At 44.2% G+C, this 22,134-nt stretch overlaps 1 protein-coding gene across 1 annotated transcript in view; it reads left to right on the forward strand.

Annotated features, from left to right (window-relative positions):
• PHEX (phosphate regulating endopeptidase X-linked) overlaps positions 1-22,134 on the forward strand; it is a 177,050-nt gene that overhangs the window by 17,377 nt on the left and 137,539 nt on the right. The window contains exons 4-6 of the mRNA XM_054974975.1: positions 18,067-18,153; positions 20,384-20,610; positions 21,522-21,590. Of these exons, the coding sequence (XP_054830950.1) occupies positions 18,067-18,153; positions 20,384-20,610; positions 21,522-21,590 (383 nt within the window). The remainder of the gene's footprint in view (positions 1-18,066; positions 18,154-20,383; positions 20,611-21,521; positions 21,591-22,134) is intronic.

Here is a 22,134-nt window from a genome sequence, read left to right on the forward strand (position 1 = left end):
ATTTATATTTTCATTAACCCATTGCTGGACCCAAGCCAATTAATACATAACTATGCTAAAAAGCATGCAGTAAAATTTCTACCAGTCTCTCTCCTCCATACAAACACCCACACCCTGAAATGCAAATCTAGATTCAGAACTGGGACTTTGAGGACATGCAACCAATACATACGCGCACAGGAAGTAATCAACAAATGTTTAAAAAGTTTTGGAGTCCAAATGTTCAATTAACTAGTTTCTGGAATGGGACTCTTCAACGGTTTAATGTGATAAGGTTCTCTTGAGATCATATTTTACTTTCATTCTTAGAAAAGGAAGGGTGGGGGATGGCCTTCTTCATGAAAAATTCTTCTATGGAAACAATAAATTCCTAGCTAGCAACTAATTTTAAACAGGAGCCCTCTCCTTGCAACACAATTTTATGTGAACAGCAAAGAGGTTTTGGCAGAGTTCTGTTTTTGTGTACCTGTTGTTACTATGACAGAGCCTGGTCGCTTTTCACACACCACAGTATGCATGGAAGAGATGTGCTGTGAAAGCATCTGTTATTATTTATACTGCATGGAGGAAACTTAAGAGCTCTTTAACTGTGTCTGGTCTACTATGAGAAAAAGCAACTGAGGTGCATAATGAAGTAGTCCTTGAGATTGCAGACTATATCAGGGGCCAGATAGGAATGCCTTCATTGCTGAATGAATTTCTGGGCTACCAGCTGCTTGTCTCTAGACTTGAAATAGGTTTGTGTGAGAGTGAGTGAAGGAGAGGTAGAGAAAGGTGAATGCTTTGTTTAAGAAACCCAGTGTGGGGTAGTAGCTAGACAAAGAAAATACAGCTGGGGAGATCAGGATTAGAGATGGGCATGAACAGAAAAAAACCCAATGATGTTCATTGTTTATTGCCATCCATGAACAGGGCCTCACAAACAACCATGAACATGGCCCTGTTCATGAACATGTTCATGGTTGGCTGTTCGTGGGGGCCAGCAGGCTCTCCTCCAACCATCATCCAAGTTTGGTCAAGATCCCTACTGCACCACTCCCAAAAACCTGACCTGAGCAGGCACCAGGAAAGGTACCAATAATAAATAATAGCTTGGCCCAGAACCTGGCAGCAGCCCTGGAAGGGGTAGATCCCTATCCCACCACACAAAAAGAAAATGCAAGCTCCAATGCACTCTCTGTATCAAAATGCCAACAGCAACAGTCTCTCCCTCTCCACTGTCTGCAAAGTCAGAGCTGGGAGCCCCTCTCCCCCCTGGTCTTTGCTCCATTGTTGTAACAAATTTGGAGCTCCACACTTGAAAGGAAGACCTGCCTATCAAGCTAAATTGGGCTTCGATTGGGGTTTCCAGGGCAATAGCAGGAGTTCAGACAGAGTTCAGACAATCCCTGCCTAAGTTGCCAAGGGAATTGATTGCAGGTACCAGACTGTCTGGCTTGATGAACAGCAACGAACGAGGCTTGCAATGACCACCAGTTCGTTTAGAATGGGGTCTCATGAACAGCTTGTCCTCGAACAGCAGATTGGGCTGTTTGTGGCTTTTTTTGTTCGTATTGCTGTTCGTGCCCCTCTCTAATCAGGATTGAGTTAGCAGAGTGAGTTGCCCCAGCACCCAGTTATGACATGAGGCATGTGTGGGTTCAACTAGTTTGTATTTATTTAACCATTTAACTTTAATCTGCTAATATTCATCAACACTTATAACATAAGCTAACAGTTTGAGGACAGGCTGCAATAGGCCTTCTCCTTGGCTGCTGACTGGGCAAGTCTAGCCTGGCTTCAAACTTGGCTGGTGATTTCATCTTCCTTGTTTAGCCTGCGTAGCCATCCCATGCTGAGAGGTGCCCAGGTTCATCCTCATACCTTGATGGGCTGTAAGGCATCTACCAGGTTTGAGAGATGCCACTCAGCACCCAGGCCACTCCTTCACAGCACCACCCAGCTGTATGGCTAGGGTTGCCAGGTCCCTCTCCCCTCCTCCTGGGAGGGTAGGGTCCTTGTCGGGCATTTGGCCTGTTTGGGGCCCAAATCAGCCCCAACCAAAGCACAGGAATGCTCATGTGGCCAGCACGATGATATCACTTCTGGAAGTGATGTCAGTGCTCCCCCAGGGAGCATGCACATAATGTGTGTTCCCTGGGTGCCTGCCAGTGGCAGGCAACCTCCAGGGGACTTGCTACCTCCCGCCAATTGCTGGGTGATCAACAAGCAAGGGGGCAAATCCTCAGGAGTTTGCCCACCAGTGGCAGGCACCTGTGAACCCTATGTATGGCATGTGATGGCCTTTTCTAAACCCGTCTTCCCATCATTGAGATGCCTCAGGGTGTTTGCTGATTAACTGAACCCTTCCATAGCAACCCACCCTATTTCTGCTGAACTAGTTATGACCTAACCAGTGTCTAAATCAGGCATTAACTCCTGCCACTAAAGATATCATGAAGCAGGCAAAAAACAGGTCCCACCACTGCCAATTTGGTATAACGCCCTCCCCCCAAATTCCTGCTTGGCCCTGGCTGGCAACCAGCTAGTTCTATGATGCACTCAGGGAAGGAGAGTGGGTCAATCTCTGCAGCAAATGCCTGCAGAAGAAAAGGAACTGCCCTTATCTAATTGCCATGGATATCTGTGACAGACAGACTCCCACGGCTACCCATCTTGATCTTATCCTAATAGGAAACTCATTTGGTGTTCTTGGGCTACTTCACAGGATTGTTGAGACAATAACCTGGAGAGAGCAAACCAGGTAGGCAATTTATGTTTCTGGAATGAACACTGGGATAAAAATTAACACAGCACAAAATACCATGCTGTACATGTTTTCTATAGGAAACTGTCTTTGGAGAGACACGGCAAAAAAAAAAGGAAAATATAAATGAGTTCCTTTTTATTTGTACATTTCTCTGACTCTGTGCCTGATCTGGGCCAAATCCACATTACTTCTTTTTTTCCGCGTTTTCCCCGCATTCTCCCCGCAATCTTGAGTGCCGGTCACATTACCTCATTAAACAGACGCATTTCATTCGCATTTCTCCCGAATATGTGGTCACAGTTTTTCAACGGGAGTTTCACGGTGGCCGTGAACAGTCCAATGCGCAATTTACGCGGTTTTTTTAAAAACCACCCCCCCCTTCCTGTCTCTCCGGCCGTTCCGAGAGTTCCTATTGGCTGATTCAACTTGCAAGTGCTCCGTAGTCTGCAAAAGACTGTTTTTGACTTCATAGCATTGGATTTATTGATTATGCTGTTTCTGAATCAAATCTGGTAGTTTGAAAAATCATTTTGGGGTGAATCCATCCTCAGAACGGACTCGCAAAACTTCCTTTTTAACTGTTTTTTATTTTTTTATTTTATATTACTGTAATATCGAAATTACAGTGAATCAATCATTCAAAATAAAGAAAACAGTCGCTGCCGAGGGCCGCCCCAGCGGCGGGGCTGGAGGCGCTGGGAAGCCGGCGGGCTCATCGCTCGCCTCCTCTCCCGCCGGGGTCAAGAAGGTGCCCGGCAGACCGAGTCGAAGCCCAGGCGCAGCTGGAGGCTCCCAGCTCAGAGCGGAGAAGGGACTGGCCGAGGCATCCCCGGCTGAGCCGAACGGCAGGGCTTGCGGGGGCTGCCGGGACAGCAAAGGTGGCTTGGCCCGTGGGCTGGCACATCCGCGGAGGGGGGCTGAAGATGAACAGGGATTTTAAAAACTGCTGCCGAGAGAAGCGGCGGCGGCGGGCCGGGGATGCCGGCCGAGGAGACAGCCGCGTCCCTCCAAGCCTCTCTCTGCAGTGAGCCAGTGCTGCGCTGCCGGGGGGCGAGGATGCGCTGCGCTGCGAGGCGCCCTCTCCACTGTGGGCACTCCGGCTCAGGCGCTCGCCACGCAGAGGCCCAGCTCGCGGGGCGCCTGCCCCTGCGAGGTCGCCCATCAGCGCAGCGGTCCGCGGGAGGGGAGGGGGCGCAGCCTTCCCCCCTTGGGGTAAACGGCCCTCTGGCCACCAAGCCGGCTTGACCCCGCAGGCGCTGCCGCTCCAGTCTTGGAGAGGGGGGAAGGGGGAGCGGACGGCTGGGTGGCGTCTCGGCACGCTCCACTCGCACAGACATGCAACCCGCACCTTTCAAACCAGCCTTTCAAACTGCACCTTTCAAACCACCTTTCAAACCAGCCTCTTCATCCAAAGTGACTGACCGGCCTGAACCCGCCCAAAGCTTGGCTTTGTGAAACTTCAGTAAAATTCGAGCACTGAACTGTCCTGCATAGGAAATGCCCACGAAAGCTTCCCGCATGCTTCAAAATGTCCAAAAAAGAAACGGAAGAGCCATCAGTGCTGTCAGTGGGGGAAAGAGAGGCATCATTATCTTCAATGATGTTTCTTTATAACACAAGATCGAAATAACGGAAAAGTGAGCTCAAAAAAATTTTTAAAAAATGGGCGGGGAAAAAAGGTCCCGCCCAAAAAAGCAGTTTTCGAGCGGCCGTGTGACCGGAGAGACGCGCGAGAAAGGCGAATTGGAAGCAGGGATGTGAACGAAGAGAAAAAAATCACGGATTGGAGGCAAACGGAAGATATCCGATAAACATGCGGGTAATGGGTGAATGTGGATTCGACCCTTGTTATGGCACTTGAGAATATATATTATCCTAGCATTTAAATGCAAGTGTGAATAATGCAAAGAACTAAGAGTAACTAAATCAGTTCTTAGAATCTGGCTGCACTTTGACCAGAAGGCAAGCACTTAATTTCCCCTCATCTCTACTCCAGCCTGTGGAACAAATGATATGCAACTGTTTTCCATATGGCTAATTCAGGAAGCAATAAATTTGTACTTGCTTTCCTAAATCTCAGTCAGCGTTACTTAGGAGGTTATTTAGAACGGTAGAATACTTCTGCAAATGTAAGGCTTTTCAGTAAGTTTATGTTCTGGGGAGATTTTTAATCCTTTTATTGATCCTTAGTCTAATGAAACAGCATTTCCAGACTGATTTTTTAAAAAAAGAAATTCACTTTAAAATGAAGTTTTTCTTTACTCAGCTAGCCCTACTTGGATGTTGTTCATTTTGATTTGCTGGCCCTAACATTGCAATCAGCAGGGACATGGGTGGAGGTTTTTGGTATGATGTCACTTCCATGAAAACCCAGGAATGACATCAAGTCTCTCTAGGAATTGACTGAAACTCCATAGTAAAATCATAAAGTTTCTGATGACTTCGAGAGTATTATTTTATTTTTCTCCTGCCACTGCTCTGAGCTGGGGGTGGAATTCAGTAGAAGCATAAGCAAACTCTCACAAAATTATAGAAAATGATCTAATGAACATCAGCACAATTAATGTCCAAAGTAAAATTCCTTTAAGTCATGTTAATCATGGCTACACAGAACAAATAATGTAATGTTCTTCTGGGATCTGCTCAGGCATCTGTGCAACTGTGGTGCACTTGGATTGCTCTTTTTTGCTTCTTTCATTCCTGTTGTTGTTGATTCATAATAGTTTTATCACTTGTTTACTGAACTGTGTATTTATCTATTGAAAAAGTTCTAGATGTCAATAGTATGACTATAAAATGGGATACTTACATGAACAAAACTGTCATTTGCTTTGAAATGGGGAAACATTTGGCCTTGTACATAATAATCCACAATAATGAACTACTGAAATCTCTTTAATGCTGGTGTTCTGATGTAGAGTTTCACTGTCCACTGCAATTAACAGGATGACTCTTGCACAATTAGGGCCTGATTCACATATATAGAGGAATAATGTGGCAGACGCCCAAGGTGTTACAATGTACTGCATTCTCCTTTTGCTGGAGAATCATAGAAAGTCTTTTTTTGGAATATTCCTATATGCTCAAAAACTTCCTGCAAACAGAAAACTGGCAGAGACAGAGGAGAACTTTCTCCTTGCTGTGGTAGTTTTCTATGTGCTGGGAGTTTTTAATATGAAAATACATTTGGAGCTAGAGTCTACCATCTGCAATTCCAAGTAGTGGGTTACTTTCTGCCATCATAAGATTTTACTGCTTCATTTCCAACCAATTCTCATTTCCACCTCATTCTTCTACATTTGTGAACTATTTCCATAGAGATCTATGCCATGAGGCTTAGTGATCCTTTAACTGGATTAATGCACTCATTACAACTTTGGTTTGACAGTGGAATCAAGCTCGCTGTATGGCTCCTGTGGCATTTAGGCATTGTCCAGGAATATGTATGCCTTTCACCAGGAATAAGTATGCATTCTGCTGCTGCTAGGTTCTCCCAACAGCCCTTGCCTCTGGGGCTAGTGGGAGAACAATGGGGGGGGGGTAGTAATGACATTACACTATGTATGAACTTTATGTAACATTTGGGGGTTTGGCCAGACATCAGCACGTCAGCTGATACTCTGGAAAGAACATATAGTTTCTAGAGAATCGGCTGATGCACTAACCTGGATGTGACATTGTCACCATCCTATGGCCTTAGACCAGGGCTGAACATCCTGGTGCTCACCATGTGCCTGTTCTCACTCCCTGTTGCTGCCTCTCTCCTCTCACTCCTGTGCACTTCCAGCCTTCTCCACCTGGAACTCTGCCCTCTGTGTCCTTCCTGCTCAGCAGTAAGGCATAGGGCTCCAGATATTGTCCTCCTCCAGTCTTCTTGATGGCACTTTCCACCATCAAGATGGTACATTGACATTCCTTTAAGCACATTGTCCTTTCAGTAACTGAATGTATGAAGCTGACTTATACTGTGCCAGTCGACTTTGGTCCATCTAGTTTGGTATTGCATTCTCAGAATTGCAGTGACTCTCAAGCAGAGAAAGACATTTCCCAGCCTTTGCTGCACAAGATCTGTTAAGTGTAGATATTTTGTACTGAATCTGGAATTGACTCCAGTTTACACAACTACTAGGCTTGCCAGCCCAGCACAAGCATGCAGTGAGCGAATGCAGGGGGCGGTGGGGACCTATCAGATCAACATAATATCATTTCTGGCACAAACTTCATCACATAGGTGTAATGCTGTAGGATTGATCAAAAACACTCTGGTTTAGCTGTTAAATTTTCTACTTACAAAAACACACTGGAATAGATGGTGAAGAGTCAGGAAACTGTGTAGGCTTTAATGCTAGTCTAATGAGCTGTTGTTGTAATGGCTATGTGGGAAACCAAGGATGAGAAAATGAGATGATTTTGGTTCCTGAGAGAGGTTTTTATGGCTGTACATCATCTGAGCCACAAGATTGCTGTGGTGTTCCTTGGTCAAGAGAGAGACACCACCTTTGTGTTTTGAGAGTTCATGTCTCTTGATCAGACAGACAGTTTTATTTAGCTCTGTGGATGCAAGCAGTACAAATACTTATAATAAAGGGTTTATACTGATCTTGTTTCCGCTTTTGAGTTCCAAAAATGTTTACAAACAATTTACAAAGCAACGTTCCTATTTGTCCCATGGCTGTTTCTGTACTGCATAACTCCACCAATTCTCCTGATTTAAAAATGCTGCTGGAAAAAAAAAGTTATCGATTTCCCTCATATAGTCTGCTCAAAACATTTTGAAAGACATTTTTCTTTAATTCCTCATGAGAGCTTGTGTATGTATGTGGAATGAACTGGGGTCTGGGGAACAGGGATGTTGAGTTTGTAAATATCCTGACATAACTAAATTCTGTAGTGTGACTGAGTGGTAAGGAAAATATACTCTGCAGTCTGCACCATATCAGTTGCAGTTTCCCCATTCCTTTTTTCACATGTTCTTAGGGTTGACTGGCATTCAAAACAAATCTCATGCATACATTAAATCCTGATTCCATGACTTTTGCCATTGCAACATGCAGCCAACCTTTGCTCTGACCAAAAATAGCAGAATGCCTGAAGGTCCAATATACTTATTATGGCATAAGTTTTTGTGCTCTAATAATTTGGGCCACATTCTAGAAATGTGACATTTCTATGTGTATAAATAAGATTTGTGTATAAACAAATCTGTCTGATGACTATTTCCATGAAAACATTCATAGTATTGTGAAACGTTACTTAAGAAAATTGCATCTTGGGAAAAACACATGTATTTGGAGGCTATTATTATGATTATCATCATTTAGTTTCTTTCCTATAAAATGTTTGTTGTTTCTTGGAATATCATATCAATTTCATTTGATTTATGGGATATAGTTTCATAAAATCTCCATGGAAGCCCATATTAATTAAATCCTCATTAGCTGAACATTTGCACACGCTGATTGCTCTTTGTCATGAATGCTAAATCTATTAATAACTTGTTTCCAAGTGTCAAAAAGTATTTAGGGTAAAAAGTGAGTATCAGGAGAGGGTTTTTTTAGAATACTGACAGCAATTAAGTCTCCTTTAGTATGTTGTGTGGTCTTCATGCAGCGGCACAGTAAGGTGCTCCTTGATGCATTCCATTTGAATGCAGCATCAGTATCAGCATTGATAAGAACGTTCTTTGAGATTGTAGCTTCTCCTCAGGGTCATTTGTCTCTACATTTGTGTATTTATATAAAGGTGGGGGACTAGCAAAAGAGGCATTTTGTCTGAAGACTCTATATTTTACAAACACATAAACTTCAAAAGAGCCCTTCTGGTTTAGACCAGTGGTCCATTTATCCCAGAATCCTGTTGCACATAGTGGCCAACAAGTTGCCCTGGAAGCTCAATAAAGAGGGCACAAAGTCCGAGGCCTTCCCTGATGCCAGTTTGAATCCCTGCTCGGATGGCTGACATTGAGCCCATCAGTTTCTCTCAGTCTAACCTACCTTATAAGGGTTGTTGCAAGGATAAATCAAAAGAGCGGAGAATTATATACTCTTCCTTGACCACCTTAAAGGAAGGGCAGGATAAACATTAAATAAATAAGAAATAATTTTTGGCAGATCATGTTCCCCACCTGCCTGCTAAAGGCACTCTCAAGTACACAGATATTCTGTTAATATATGAAAGGAAAGTTTACACCTACAAGCCCTTTCTGACTCCCAGTTGGGTCTGGAAGGCTATGGGCACATATCTGAGCTTATGCAGCTCTCAGATTGTGTGATAGTCCCTTGGAAAATGGAGGATCCTAGAGCCTATGCACATATGGGTATGTGATTGTAGGCTATAGGCACACGAGAACATGTGGAGCATAAAGGTGGGGCCAATAGGCATGACTTCAACTCCACCACCTCTTTGTGTACACAGATAAATGCCCTGCAATTACTATCTCCCCACTGCTTTTTTAGTCTAGCAATCCATCCACAAAACTTTCAGGTTCCAACTGAGGTAAATCTTTGTTCAGTCTCTTATCAGGGAACTAAATAGCCTGGCTATCTGTCCTGCTAAAAATGTATAGTGTGCCAGTGTCTTTACTTCCATTTTTCTTTTTTCCTTCTTCCTTTGTAGAATTCTGGAAAAGACATGGATGTTTGAATTAAAACGTAGAAACTAATTTTAGAGGATTGTGGCTGTTGTATTGTTATTTTCAGCAAGAACAGTATATACTTAGCGTTTCTCATGTTCTTAAATACTCCAGATGTTTGTCTTCTGTGACTCCTATGTCTATTTCTGGAGGTTCCGGGAAAATAGAAATCAGATACTAGAACTATTCTCAAAGAATCCTTCCTGGAATGCACTAGATTAAAAATGCAACTCTGTAATTAAGAATTGTGTGTTTAAGTCAAGCCATGATTTCCTGGGATAAAAAATCACAACTATGACTTTGAATATATTTTAAAAATGAAATTGGCAAGCTCCTGAAGAACAGAACAAGAACTGACTCTCTAAGATGCTAAATGCATCAAATTGCTCCACGTTTAATGGTGTTAAATTGTTAAATGAAGATGGTCATGGCTGGTGTTAGCACTGGGTAATGTTGGGCAGTAGCTGGGGCTCAGAGGCTGTTGAAGGCTTTCTGCCACTAATTCCTACAGCCATCCTCCCAGTTCCATCTTGTACACTGGAAAGAGTTTTTTGTACGATCCTTAAAATGCAGTTTTGTAAATATATTAAATCAGAGATGTTACGTATAAGTAACAGACTTTGCACCAGAAGTCCTTTTCTCTTAGAAATCAATCCTAAGCAGTTTTACTCCGAATTCTACTGAGGTCTATTCAACGGGGCTTACTCTCAAGAAAGTGTTCTTAGGATTACATGGTTAATGTCAGATGTTTTAGGCTGGTTGTAGTGAGACAGCAGTAATGGAATGCTTTTTAAATTTTCTCAAAGGAAATACATTCATTTTTCATTTTATGTGCCAAAGTAGGGTAAATAGATTGACTACATAACAGATGTAACCCACCTTATCCCCATCTCCATTTTGATTAAAAAGCAAGGAAGAAAAGAGTAACTAGTGTGAAGGTTATGAAAATCATACTGATGCTGTTTTCGCCTGTAGATGGGGACAGTGGTGGGAGCCAGAAATAGCAAGTAAGATTAAAGGTAACTTTTACCATAAGGGTATAATTAGGTAGCTTTAAAACGGGTTTATTTAAAAGGGAAAAAAAAACCCTGTAGGTGTTCTTGGATTGTAGGCTGTATTTTATTTAAGGGAAGATGATAGACATTTACTATTAGAGAGGTAACAGTATCATTTAAATTCATTTAAGTCTTAGTACTCTAAAAGGAGGGTTGCCAACTCCAGTTTAGGAAATTCCTGGAGATTTTGGGGCAGAGCCTGGGGAGAGCAGAGTTTGAGGAGGGGAGGGATCACAGCAGGTATGTGATTCCGTACAATCTATCCCCCAACGCTGCCATTTCCTCAGGGAGCTGTTCTCTGTAGATCCGCTGTAATTCCAGGAGAACATGGATGGCAGCCATACTTAAGTGGCTGACTGCTTTAAGTGTTACTATGTTTAACTGAACCATGAAGATTTTTTTTTTAAAGGAACAACTACTCTGGGAGAAGGTGATTTGAAACTGGGGAACTGTGTATATCTGTCCTGGTTTCTCTGCTTCCTATGTCTTCCAGGTTGCTCTCTTGCGTCTGTTTGTGAATTTGGAACCTTTTAGTAATAAATGGGCTGAAGGACGGGGAACAAACCTTAGCAGCCAGATGCTGGGCATGTACCCCAAGGAAAAGCATGCATTTTCCAAAATGGCAGGGGGCGGGGGGAGGGCTGAAGTCCTTTTTCTGTGTGTGCCGCAGTCTTGATCTAAATTGAGTAGTGCATGTGTGGGCATTGAGAACATGAAACTAATATCTGACTGTGTGGAAATCAGCAGTAGAAACTTTTCATGGCACGGGAGTAAATAACAGCACTTGGTAATAATATGTTATTAAGCTTTTATTTAAAGGGACAGAACATTTCTCTAGGCTTGTTGGCAACTACCACTGAGTCACAGCCCCTCCCAGCTCTGTGGCACGTGACAATGTTTTGTTATGCTTCATTTGCCAGTATTTGTGCTGAATCATAAGGAAATATAGCATCAAGGACTGGCATGCCAGCAGGGACTGGGGGTCATCAGCACCTCTGGGACTAGTTATAGCCTACATCTATGAGATGACAAGAAGCATGAATGGTGAGGCCAGAATAGGCAAAAGGGAAGACCAACTTCATGAGAAGCCTCTGTGTCCCGCAAGGAAGAGGCAGGGGCAGAAAAGGTTTGGATGCTTCCTGTTGATGTCTTTGTTAGAATGCTGAATGACAGAGTGATTGGTTCATTATAATAGTAATAAAATTATCTGTATTGCAGGCAAGCCAATAGAGGTAGCATATAGGTTAACTGTTCATATTTCTCAATCACTTTTGAAACCAAGCACACAACTTTCAAGGGTCGCAAAATGGTTTTACCATTGGAAAAGTATTGAAGATAGCTGTAGTGCCCTGGGATTATCTGTAATTTGTTTCAAAATGTGATTAACTGTAATTTCCAGACATATCTTTCCATTTAAGATGAGAACAGAGAGATCAGAAAAGGAATGAAAAAGTAACTGCCAACAGAGGCTTAATCCTTTGATCCAGAGGAGTTAGCCGTGTTAGTCTGTAGTAGCAAAATCGAAAAGAGTCCAGTAGCACCTTTAAGACTAACCAACTTTACTGTAGCATAAGCTTTCGAGAATCACAGTTCTCTTCGTCAGATGCATCTGACGCATCTGATGCATCTGATGAAGAGAACTGTGATTCTCAAAAGCTTATGCTACAGTAAAGTTGGTTAGTCTTAAAGGTGCTACTGGACTCTTTTCAATTTTAGTCCTTTGAGGATCTCTAGCCAGTGTACATCAAATGTTCTGTATATTCTTAAATATATTCTCCTTCCTATGAGGAGGCCAGGCTTGGAGACTTAATTTGCATCATGACTGAGCAGGCATTTGAACTCAGTTGTCCCCACTCTAAGCCCAACACTCTGCTCTGTTTGGTGGCGGTGGTGAGTGCCCTCAAGTCATAGCTGGTGGGGTTCTCATGGCAAGAGACTAACAGAGGTGGTTTGCCATTGCCCTGTTTAGGCACTCTAAATAATTTACACTGTAAGTGTTTAGAAAAGAACAGTGGCTCTGGCCCTGGACATCTGTGCATATAGCCATATACCAGCAGTGAACTTTCAATGTATGTAAGCTTATGCTTCCAGGCTTTGGATGTGCAATCAGGATGCTACCAAAAAAAAAAAGAGTTGACTACATATACAAAGCTTATCCAAAGTACACTTGTACAGTTTAGGCATACTACAGATGCTTAACTGTGTGCACAGATGACCATGGATGGGGCCAATAGGCACAATCCCAGTCCTCAGCATACACATACACTATATACAGTTTTGACTGCCTGAACCGGACTTCTAACCACTACACCACATTGGATCTAACATCATATTGGCTCAGTGATATATCATTCTTGTCCACATTCATCCCTATGTTCTTCTTTCACCTAGGACATTCTATGTGTTGTGATCTATGTACAAAAACCGTATTTTATGCTTTGAATGGAACTTTGGTTTAATGGCTGTTTTATCTTTCTGTTTTGTGCACATGCAAGCAATAGTTAGAGCATGATTTGATGTGGGTTTTTCTGCTGAGCTAGGTCACCAAGAGAGAGAGACAGAGACAGAGAGAGACATTTAGCAACATAAGCATCTTTGCCTTTTTAACTCTCCTGGCAGAAATCATTGAGTTATGGACACTAAAGCAATTTGCAGAGTTTGGAAGGAAGAGCATGAACACTTTGAACCTGCTTTGGAGTGCTCCGATGGCACTTGTTTAATGAGGCAAGTTATGGCATTCCATTGCCTTGGAGCAGCAGTTAACAACTGGCTTTGGCACCTGCTGTTTTCATTTTTTATTTCAAGCTAGATGTTAATCCTGCACTGAGATAGCCTGGCTGCTCTTCAGTGACTGTATGGTGTAGAAAATTAGGTCAAGGGAAAGCCAGGGAAGCCCTTAGAGGGCAATTTTGAAATGATTTGGGGAAATGAACATGACTAGTAACTAAAAAAATACAGAAATATAGCATTTACAATCCAATCCTATGCAGATTTACTCAGAAGAAAGTTGCCATGTGTTATAATAAAGAGTCCAGTTGCACCTTTAAGACTAACCAACTTTATTGTAGCATAAGCTTTCGAGAACCACAGCATTCTTTGTCAGATGCAGTGTGTTATATACTTCCACTCATGGTTAACTATATACTGCTTTAAAGTTTTTTTTAAAAATATATGTATAGATATATTAATATTTAAATATTTCTATACATTTACTTGCATTATATTTTTCTGCTTTTCTAATCTACTCTTTGTTGAGTCTAGAATTTGACGAGTGATGAACTTTCTATTATTATGCATCTTGGTTCAAGTGTTTTGCAGTTATCTAACTCAGAATGTAAAGTGCCTTGTAACTCTGGTCACCCAGATTACAAATCCAGTTTGAATATGGGAATGCATACTTTGGGAGATTGGGGAGTTTGCAGCAAGGGCAGGAAAGTATGAATAGGAAAGTGAACGAAAATGTTCGGTAATAACCAACTGTGATACTAGAATATAAACACAAGAATATGCTGTATGGACAAATCCACCCTGGCTCAAAACTCAGCACTACTACACTTTGTGCCTTGCTTTTCCTTGCCTGTACAGAAGAATTTATGCTATGAGGTGCTGAACCTTATCGCCTTCATCCAGGCAGTACCTAGGATTCAGGTTATGCTGGTGTCCACAAACAGTTGGGTAGCAATAATCATCCTTCAGTATGCTGGGGGCTTGTCCACTTATCTGAAATCTTTTAGTAGCAGCCCTGCCCTGTTTCTGCCATCCCTAGTTAGTGTCTAATCAATAATAGCCCACCTACCCATCAATGTGTGAAGAATGCCCCATATTCTGGGCCAATTTAAGAAGGAACCCCAGACAATTTCTGCTTGCCCTTGAAGCTACCAGCTAACTCTATATTGCCTTTACAAAGGGTGGTGTGGTGGACAACCACAACAGCAAAAGTTTGTTCTGAGGAGGCAGGACTGCCTTTAATAGTAGCCACCTGACCTCCCCAGTTAGCTGGTTCATATGAGGCACGCAGGTATTCCTGGCCTGAAAGCTCCATGCTCCATTCACAAATTGATCAGAGGCAAAAATCACTTCTGGTGCCACTGGAAGGTAGTGACTTGACATATCCTGAGATATTTGTAAGAATGGGAGTTTATAGGAAGAATGAGGAAGCAACACAAGGTATCCCTAGAGCAAGCTTATGGTGAACAAGTTAGTGTTATTATTATCCCCACAATGCAGCTGGGAAGCTGGGGCTGAGAGGAGTGACTTACCCAAGGCCACCTACTGAGCTCATGGCAGTGGGATTCAAACCAGTAGAGTGCTGATTTGCAGCCGAACCACTTAACCACTCTGCTAAAGATACTGCTACAGATACTGAGGCGCTGTATTCTACAGGCATATGTGACCTCTTCCCCATTCCATTTTAAGAATGCAAAACTGAAGAGGTACCCCAAAATCCTAGGAATCAAAATGGATATAAATCTAAATAAACAGATAAATGATAAAGACAGTCTTGAAGGAATAGGTGACCAGCTACAAAGAACAATACGATCCAGCCTGTAACCTGGAAGGAATAAGATAACATCCATTGCAAATGTAGTTCTTGTCTCTGTGGCTGCATTCTGGAGGGAAAAAACTCAACCACCACCACCTCACTGTGTTCCTTGAGCACATATTTAGCTGTCCCAGCACTGAGTTCGCATTTCCAAGAGAAAGACTATGAATGATGGTTAATTACAGGAAATCTGATACACTTCCTTTAGAAGTAGTCATGTTTTATGGTTTTGGTCTAGAAGAAGAATAAGTTAATTTGTTTAGATGTTCTTCATCTGTGATTAAAAAAAGAGGTTTCCTTTCCTTTGATACTGTGAAGCTTAAACTCTTTTGAGCCTTTCCCCCACTGAACATCCGATAAGTGAGACAATTGAAATGCAAAAGAATATTCTGTTGAACTGCCAGTGTTGTGTGGTTGTTGGAATGTTAGACTAGAAATGAGGTGACCTAAGATCAAATGCCTGCTCTACCATCAAGTTCACTGGGTGACCTTGGACCAGTCACATGCTGTTAGCATAACTTTGCTCTCAGGGTTGTTGTAAGAATAATATGGAGCAGGTCAGGAATATTTATGCTGCTTTGAGTTTCTTGGAGAAAGGGCAGGATAAAAATGAACAAAATAAGGTTTACATTTTAATAAATGTACACATGAAAATTTCTTGATGTTCTAGTTCAGTAATTCCAACCTTTTGTATCTTATATCCCACCAATCACTCTATCAAATAAACTGGGTCCCTCCAAGATAGAAACAAAAAGGCAGCAGTTAGCGCCACAGCAACCCAGCGCTGGACTTTGGGATGCAACAGCACACCCTCCCAGCACTGGACTTTGAGCCAAGCTACAAGTGATGCCTGACACAGGTTGGACACTTGTCAGCTTCCCTCAGGTTTTGATGGGGAATGTAGGCATCCTGGTCTTACAGCTTGGCTCTCCATTTAATTGAAGTTTACAGACCCCCCCCCCCCACACACACACATCCAGCGGAGGGGAAGGGGGGCACCCGGCGAGAGCCTGATGCCTGCACTCCCCTCCCAACTGCATGTTCTCCCTCCCATAGACTGCCGCTCTCCGTACCATAAGAGGTATGCAGACCTAATGTGTCCCCTCAGCTCCTTTAGATACTCTCTGATTGTATCTTTGCAGTAAAAATCTTGGAGTTGATAAAAAATGTCACTGAATACGAAGTACCATTGGCGCCCTAGGTGCCTTCGTTGGGAGTTTTTAAAGAATTATGTATGATGGTCTGGAATAAGTTATAACTTTGCTGACTGAAGAATATGCATAGCAGGATCTTGGAAATGAAAGAACTCGCCATCAATACTTATCGCCATCAATAATAGACTGGTCCAAAAGAATTTGGAATGAGGCACTCAAATGACTTATTATAAAAGGGTGATGAGGGCCATATCAATGATAGAGCAAAACAACAACAACAACAACAACAACAACAACAACAACAACAACAACAAAACAATGGTGCAGTGGGGGAAAGAATAATTTTATTCAATTATACTTTCCCTACACATTTTGCCTAGGCTTCTTCAGGGGGATCTATAAGAATATTTTTTAAAAAACAAGAATGAATATATTGTCCTTAAAAATAAAATTGAGAAACATGGCAACAAACCATGGTAAAAAAATAATAAATGTGTAAAGTGCATAAATGTATCCAGAAACACAATCCATGAGAATGTTATAGATATTATACAGGTGCCACACAATGTTGGAAACATAGATCTTAAAACAAAATTTGTATACAATGCTGAACAAGACAAAAAATATATGGAACTAACCTGTATAATTGTATCAAGCGTTTCCCATAGCAGCAGCATTTCAGTGTACGATGGTCTGACTCAACTTTTGCCTCATATGAGAGATAACAATTTTAGGCTTTCATTTAACCCATAAAGGAGTAGAGTCATCTGCCTCTTTTTCCAATAGCGCTTTATCCCTTTGGCATTCACCTCACTAATGTGAAACCAAAACGTGCACCGATTCCAAGGACACAGGTCCAGAGGAGTTAGCCATGTTAGTCTGTAGTAGCAAAATCAAAAAGAGTCCAGCAGCACCTTTAAGACTAACCAATTTTATTGTAGCATAAGCTTTCGAGAATCACAGTTCTCTTCGTCAGATGCATGGAGGCAGGGCCAGATCTAGCGTGCCCGGCGCCAGGGGCAACGCTTGTAGGTCCTTGCGCGTGCGCGCGCACTCCCGACGCAGCGTGATGATGTCATTTTGGTGACATCATCGCGCCGGCGCCGGAGGCAGCATGCAGGGCTGGGAAGCTGCCCACGCCATTCGCTTCTCCGCAGGCAAATGGCACGGTCAGCTTTGCAGCCCCCCACGCTGTCTTTCACCTGCCCCGTGGGACAGGGGGTGGCAGGCTGCCCCCTCTCCTGCGGGGCAAGCAAATGGTGTGGGCGCCTGCGCTGCCCTTTGCCTGCCCTGCGGGATGGGGTGCGGTGCAAGCCGGCTGCCCCCTGTCCCATGGGGCAAGCGAAAGGCAGCACGGGAGCCTGTGAGGCTGCCCGCACCATGCACCTGCCCCGTGGGGCAGGGGGCGGCCGGCTGCCCCCTCTCCTGCGGAGCAAGCGAATGGCGTGGGCACCCGCGCTGCCCTTTGCCTGACCTGCAGGACAGGGGGTGCACTGCAAGCCGGCCGCCCCCTGTCCCGCGGGGCAAGCAAAAGGCAGCGCGGCTGCCCATGCTGCCGCCTGCGCGCCCCGGCAGCTGGGAGCTGCTCCAGGCGCCCCCTCCCTGGCGGTGCCCGGGGGCAGACTACCCCCCTGCCCCTCCCCCTAGATCCGGCCCTGCATGGAGGGCAGAAAGAAACTGGTCAAATATAGAGGAGGAGAGGGGAGGGGAGGAGGAGAGGAGGGATGTAAACAACTCCTTTGATATGGAGATGCAAACAGCTCCTTTTGATGTGGGGATCAGTTTGCTTGTGTAAAGGTTCAAAGGAGTTTGCCGTGTTAGTCTGTAGTAGCAAAATCAAAAAGTGTCCAGCAGCACCACCAGTGATTTGTTATTTGATGAAAATGAAACTCTAGAGCAGTTAAAGAAAATTATGGTCCCATTTTACTTTTCAGTCCTCCTTGAGAAACCTTTGAGCAAAAGGCGGGACAGTGAAGCTGTACAGAAGGCCAAAATACTTTATTCTTCATGTATGAATGAGAGTAAGTAATTCACTTTTATTTTCAAGGTTGTAGGTAACAAACTCAAAAATACCCGAATCGGACCTGATTCACAAAGGTTTGGGATTTCCGAAATGGTCCCAGCATGCCGGGTCCATTTCGGAAACCTCGACTCAAAGATTCCCAAAGCTATTTGTATAGCTTCGGGAAGTGTCAGGTCAAGGAATTTAAATGCCCGTTTTTGTGCCACTGCACAGCAGCACGGAAAGGGGGGGGGGGGTCCCCAACCAGCAGCTGAGTGGAGGCTTCTGGGCTTAAAATGCCCCTTTCTGAGCTGCTGCGAGAGGGGTGAGGGAATCTCCCCGCCCCTCTCGCACCGCGTGCAACATCTTGATGGGCACCCGGTCACCCAAAGCAACAGGAAAGGGAGAATCTGCCTGTCCCTCACACTGGGTGCAGCAGGCCAGCAGCTGCTCTCTCGGTGCATGAGGGACGGGGAGATTCTCTTGCACCTATCACATCAAGTTAAGAAAATGGCGGGTTGCAGGCTTAAGCCTCCACCTCACTGCCGGGCTTCCCCTTTCACCTGGTGCTGATGGGGCCAGGGAGTTCCCTGGCCCCATCAGCAGTGGGTGAAATGGGTGGTAGGGAGGCATGCTTCAGCCTGTGCCTCGCCGCCAGGCGCCTCGTTCACCCGGTGCTGTCGGTTCCAGGGAGGCTGGCTTCAGCCTGTGCCTTGTCCCCGGGCGCCTCATTCACCCAGTGCTGTTGGGGCCAGGGAGTTCTCTGGCCCCGTCAGCAGTGGGTGAAGGGGGCAGCATGGAGGCGGGCTTCAGCCTGTGCCTCGCCTTCAGGCGCCTTGTTCACCCAGTGCTGTTGGGGCCAGGAAGTTCCCTGGCCCCATCAACAGTGGGTGAAGGCAGTGGCAGGGAAGTGGGGAGGCAGTGGCGGAGAGGTGGGCTGCTGACCAGATGCCATGGAGATGGAGAGAGACTCCCACCCTCCCTGGCGTCGGGTGAAGAGGAGGCAGCAGCCTAGTTTAAACTGGCCACCCCGCTCACTGACTCGATGCTGGTGGAGGTGAGCTGAATCCCGCCTCCATGCTGCCCCTTTTGCCCACTGCTGACGGGGCTGGAAAACTCCCTGGCCCCATCAGCAATGAGTGAGGGTGGTGGCAGGTGCCTCATTCACCCGCTGCTTTTGGGGCCAGAGAGTTCCCTGGCCCCAACAGCAGCGGGTGAAGAGAGCGGCGGGGAGGCTGGCTTCAGCCTGCGCCTCATCCCAAGGTGCCTCGTTCATCCCGTTCTGTCGGCGCCAGGGAGTTCTCTGGCCCCGTCAGTAGTGGGCGAAGGGTGCAGCATGGAGGCAGGCTTCAGCCTGCTCCTCGCCGCCGAGCACCTAGTTCACCTGGTGCTGTTGGGGCCAGTGAGTTCCCTGGCCCTGTCAGCAGTGGGTGAAGGGGGCAGTGGGGAGGCAGGCTGAAGCCTACGCCTTGCCTCCAGGCGCCTCGTTCACCTGGTGCTGACGGGGCCAGGGAATTCCCGGGCCCCATCAGCAGTGGGTGAAGGCAGCGGCAGGGAAGCGGGGAGGTGGCCTGCTGACCTGATGCCATGGAGATGGAGAGAGACTCCCCGCCTCCCTGGCGTTGGGTGAAGAGGAGGCAGCGGCAAGGAGCTAGTTTAAACTGGCTCACTGACTCGATGCAGGGGAGATAGGGATTCCCTCCCTCCCCCCCCCCCCGCCCATTGGGTTAAGAGAAAGCTGCGGGATGGGGACAGGGAAGCTTCAATGTGCTCTGAATTTTTGGAGCATTTCGAAGCGAGCCAAGAAGCGATTGCTTATTTCCAACTTCGTGATTTATGAAGCAGGAAAACCAAATCTTTTTTTGCTGCACATCCCTATTCATAACTATTGCTTATGCTTCCTTCCCAGTAATCTAGAGGTTAGTAGGTTATGCTTTTAGGAAGCTGTCCTGCATTCCTAAGAATCTTATTTAGGTCTGTTCAATGGGTCTTACTCCCAAGAAAGTGTTCTTAGGATTGCACTGTTAGAAACTCATATATAAAGTGTTACCCATCATAGAGGCCTTCTGAGTGCATCCACACAAAGTGACATCTGCAATTTTGATAACTGAAATTGACTAAGCTTAAGCTATTTTGTGCACACATGAATGATCTGTCTTTGTATGTACATGTTATATATTTTAATGGCCACTGTTAAATTGGGCTTACCATAGACTTGTGCCTTATCATGCCTTTTTTTTTCTCACCAGATAAGATAGAAAAGGCTGATGCAAAACCCCTCTTAAACATGCTGAAACATTCTCCTTTCCGCTGGCCTGTGATGGAATCAAACCTTGGGCCTGAAGGACTGTGGTCAGAAAGAAAGTTCAGCATGCTGCAGACCCTGGCTACTCTTCGTGGCCAATATAGCAATTCTGTTTTCATCCGACTGTATGTGGGATTTGATGATAAGATCTCTGATGAACACATCATAAAGGTACGGATAAGGAAGCCATGCAGGTAGGATGAAAGTTTTCACTGGTGCACTTGTAACATCTAATAGTTCACACTTTACCAATAACTATTGTATGCCCTAATCCAATGTCTCTCTCTCCTGGCTATTATCATGGTTGGCCAACCCATTGTGCAGGGAATGGAGCTTGGAGCACACTTGGATAGGAGATCTTGTAGTTTTGTAGATGTTATGCACATGTCTTTCTAGAGAACAAAGTCTTAATTAGTGAACTGGGTGATTTAATTTCACATCAAATAAAATCTTTATACTTAGCAGAAATAACTCTTTCCTATTCATGAAATGCAAAAAAAAAAAGCATTCTGTAATGACTTTTTAAAACTATACCTAAATGATAATTATCCACCCTCTAGCTAATTTTCTTGATTGGAACTATCAGCCCTTTTCCACAGTGTTCAACAACATCTCCGTGGAATCAGATTACTAGTATGGGCGTACGTAAATGATTGAAAGTCAGTACAGCACATGTAACTTTAGGGCACATTAAACCCATCTCTAATTGGATTAGCAATCTGATTAACAGAATGTATACACCAATATTCTACTTAGTTACTGAGTGATTGAATACATTTTCTGATTTAATGTGCCAAACATTAACACATTTATATTTTGAGGAATAATACGGCAGAATTCTTAAGCTAGTAGCTGTAGGCATAAGATATTGTCTTCTAGAAAGAAAAGTCTTGTCTTCAGGTTATATGATGTCTGAAAGTGATTTTTTAAAAAAATCATTTATTATTTAATGAAGGTAAACAATTTTGGTTTTGATTTTTGATTTTAATGTGTTTCTTTCTGATTTTTCAGTTTGCTGAGTGGGATTTCATACATCTACTTAATAGTAAATAACATTACTTTTTTTGGTACATTTTAAACAGCTAGACCAAGCACCACTGTCTTTACCAGCACGGGAAGACTACCTGGAGAACACAACTGAAGCTAAATCTGTGAGTATTGTTTGCATAAGTGGTACTCCTGCATGGAAAATAATGTCTACATTTAAATCTTTTCAGTGTCACTATATTGGCCATTTTAAAAAAAATGTTGCTCTGTTCTGAGCTTACAGCTGACCAAAGGGTTGAGTCCCCAGAACTATTTTCATTTTAGCTGCTTCTCCATGTCTCTGGATGTCTCCTCTCTTCCATCCTCCTTAGTAATGGTTAATTCATTACCACTGCTTCCATTCTAATCTTATGCCTTTGACGAGGTGAGACCATGTCTCCTCTGGTGTCTGTGCATAAAAAGTGGCTTCTGTAGTATGAGGCATTTTTTACCAGCTTAGGCTATTGCACCAGGTAGTAGCCCCTTGTGGACACAGATATCCTTGACTGTCATCCATGCTGCAGAGACATCTATCTTTAGATACTGTAATATATTGTATGTTGGACTACTTTTGAAGGCTGTTTGGAAACTCTAACTAGTTCAGAATGCAGCAGGGAGATTGTTAAATGGGGTTATGCTGGTTAAAAGACCTGCACCAATTACAGTTTG

The sequence above is a fragment of the Eublepharis macularius genome, chromosome 3, assembly GCF_028583425.1.
Source record: "Eublepharis macularius isolate TG4126 chromosome 3, MPM_Emac_v1.0, whole genome shotgun sequence".
Taxonomy (NCBI): Eukaryota; Metazoa; Chordata; class Lepidosauria; order Squamata; family Eublepharidae; genus Eublepharis; species Eublepharis macularius.